We start from the raw sequence: 3,061 nt of genomic DNA on the forward strand, positions 1-3,061 counted from the left end.
CGCGGCCACCAGCAGCTCTCGGCACTTGTTCCGCACGCTGTCGGTGGTGACGGGGGGAGGGGGGAAGGAAGTGACCCGAGGGGGGAGGGTCGCGGTGGTGAGGGAGGTGGGCGTGGTGGGCGTGGTGGGGGCGTCGCCGGACTTCTTACTGCCGAGTAAGAGAAGGAAAAACATGAAAAAGTTAGTTTTGGAGTGAGACAAATGCGACAAAATTCCACTTTAAATCCTCTTCTGTCAATAAAAGCGCCGTGACGTGAGAAAAACAAACTTTCACAAACCGTCACCGTGCGACAGACCTTTTCTCGCTGCTGCCCGAGTCCTTGGAGGTGGACGATGACCTCACCGGAGAGGCCTCCTTCTTCTTCTCCTCCGACTTCCCCTCTGAACCGTCTGCAGACACAAAACACGATGAGCTCGAGCCGAAAAGACTCATCTGTGGCTCACAGTATGATGACGCCACCGGCTGATTCACGAACATGTTGATAAATGAGTTGTTCTAACGCGTGAGGAGCCGAACTTTCTCCTGACGGTCGTGAGCTGAGACTCGAATGAGTCCGTTTCTCATGGAGGCAGAAGAACAGCTCAGACGAGGACTCACCCAGCAGTTTCTTCCAGGACTTGATGAGAGCTTTGGCCAGAGTCTGAACTTCTTCATCTGAGCTGTGTTTCCTCACCGCGTTCACCGACATCCCGACTCTGGTCGACTGAGCAGGAGGGACGAATAAAAACCACGAAAAACTGGTATGAGGTTCATGAGTTCCTCTTTAAAAATTTAAACTTCACCTGAAAGAAATTTTCATCCCCAAGAAATCAAAAACTTGAACTTTAGAGTTTGTTTTCATGTATTTGGTGGAGGTTGTGACCAAAACAAAAAAAATCTGTTTTATTTTAATGATTGCCGATAAATGAATTAAAAAGTTTGCATATTGTCTGCAAAACATGCAAACAAATGTCAGCATGGGAGGACCTGCTACTCTAAAACCTCAGGGAGATATTTTGATTTATTCATTTTTTATTGGAATTTTCATTGAACTTTATTTTAAAAAATGTTTCTGGGAATTTTACACATATGCAAAAAGACATTTAAACAAAGTTCTGTGTCAGAGTTTTGTTATATTCCAAATCCTACATTTCGACAAATATTTTCATTGTTTTTGTAAATGCATATCGGTTCCAAATATCAGTTATCGCTGGCATTAAGTACTATTAAGCGGTATGTGTACTGGCCCTGAATACTGGTCAAACCCTGATGCAGAGGGACAGAGTTTATTACCTGCAGGGTTTCCAGAGACATCTTGATGTTCTTGAGTTCCCGCAGCAGGTCCAGAGCTCCGTCCTGCACACAGAACAACAGGCGAACCTTCACATCACCGTCTCACCCAGAACGCCTCGCTGGTCATATTTTAATATTCAGTGCAGAAAAAGGTAAATAGTTATCAGCAAATGAAGGGAACTTTTTAGTGAGATAACTTTTTAAAATGTTTTATTTTGCAACGAAAGAAGTGACTTAAAAATTAGCAGGAAATTCGTAAAAAGTACAAAAAAGTACCTGAAAATTAAAAAAAGAAAAAAGGAAGTTAAACAGGGCAAATAACACAAAGAAAAAAGTGCTTGAAATTACATTATTTTGTAACATGTTTTTAAACATGCAATTGTTATAATTATAAATATAGTTTTTTTCTAGCAATTTGTCGAACATTTCTCCTCAAGTTGCTCACTGTCTGTTTTCCCATTTATTAAAAATTAAAAAGAAATTTGCAAGTGAAAAGGTTTAAATACCTAAAGCGTTTGAAAGCAGCACAACAAAGTGATGTCCAGGCTTCAAAGGGTTAACAAACTCTGCAGTGAGCTGACAAGATAATGAATTCAAGGTGCGGCTGATTTAATTGGCAGCTTCTTGACCAATAGCTGCACTGATTTACTGCCAAACTTTTTTTTTTCCTTCAAAAATCTCCCAAACCAGCAGCATCGGGATTTTTTCTGCGCGACATTAGAGCAGAAAAGTGGAAATGTTCGCGCAGAGTTTAAACGCAGCGGGTTTCCAGAAATTTCCCTCTCTCAGCAGTTAAAGGCACAGCTCATCACCTGATCGCGCGCTTTGTGCGGATGCAGCAACTGTGTCGCGCTCACCGTGTTTTTCTTGTGCACCATTTTATCCAGCTTTTTGGCGATGCGCTCCACTTCCTGGTTCTTCGGCATGTTGCGCGGCTTTCTGTCCGTCACTTGTCCTCCTGCGCGCGGTGTGAACCCCCCATGGATGGAGGAAAAACTCTGCCCGTGTCTCTCTGTCCTTGTCTTTACGCAGTCTGTCTGTCTCCTTCTCTGCCGGCTGCTGCCTCCCTCTCGCCTGTTGTTGTGTGTCACTGGGGGACGCTGGGAGATGTAGTTTTTTTAAACCCCAAATTGCAGCCTGGGACAACTTTGGACAACTTTTAAAGGAGACTCAGCAGTCCTGCAGACAGAGGACACCTGTTGGGGAGACATCTGATTTCCAGGTGAGCACCTCATTCATCGTTAAAAGCGATGACTGGAAAAATGAATCTGCCATATTATTGGACAGAAGTTGTGGAGGGATTATTGGAGGCTGTTGCATCAGGATCCTGTTTGTTTGTTTGTTTTTTTTAACTCTTTGACACCTGGATCTGGACTTTCTTGCCCCTTTCATTGACACCATTAAACCTCTGAAACCTGAGTGAATTTTAAGACCACTTGAAGGTGACACAGAAGTGACCTGACAGTTAGCTTTGGGGTAATTATTAGATATTATTACAAAAAAGAAAAGCTACATGTATAATTCTTATAATTATATTATCATTTTCTCTCTTTTTTAAACTTTGCTTTTATTTATTATTTATTTTATTTTTGTTTATTTAAAGGTAATTTACATTTCTTTTTAAGCTGCTCGGTGGCTTCTCGCCATGTGTTTTTAAAAAAAGAAATGTGCTCAGGTTTTAAAGAGTTAAAGCTGTGACACCTGAGAAAATGGAAAGATTGAAGATAGAAAAGAAGAAAAGTCCCATAAATTGCAAAATTATTAAATTATTATTACTATTAAGTAGTA

At 41.5% G+C, this 3,061-nt stretch overlaps 1 protein-coding gene across 1 annotated transcript; it reads right to left on the minus strand.

Moving 5' to 3' along the window:
* Positions 1 to 6: 6 nt before the first annotated feature.
* On the minus strand, positions 7 to 2,403 carry LOC121966828 (transcription elongation factor A protein 2-like; the record flags this gene model as incomplete). Its single annotated transcript, XM_042516897.1, has 5 exons — positions 2,131 to 2,403; positions 1,274 to 1,336; positions 599 to 704; positions 297 to 390; positions 7 to 148 (listed from the first exon to the last, which is right to left on the minus strand). Coding segments are annotated over exons 1-5 (474 nt in total), but the record flags the coding sequence as incomplete, so codon positions are not given.
* Between the last annotated feature and the right edge of the window lie 658 nt (positions 2,404 to 3,061).

The sequence above is a fragment of the Plectropomus leopardus genome, unplaced genomic scaffold (genome assembly GCF_008729295.1).
Source record: "Plectropomus leopardus isolate mb unplaced genomic scaffold, YSFRI_Pleo_2.0 unplaced_scaffold26017, whole genome shotgun sequence".
Classification (NCBI taxonomy): domain Eukaryota; kingdom Metazoa; phylum Chordata; class Actinopteri; order Perciformes; family Serranidae; genus Plectropomus; species Plectropomus leopardus.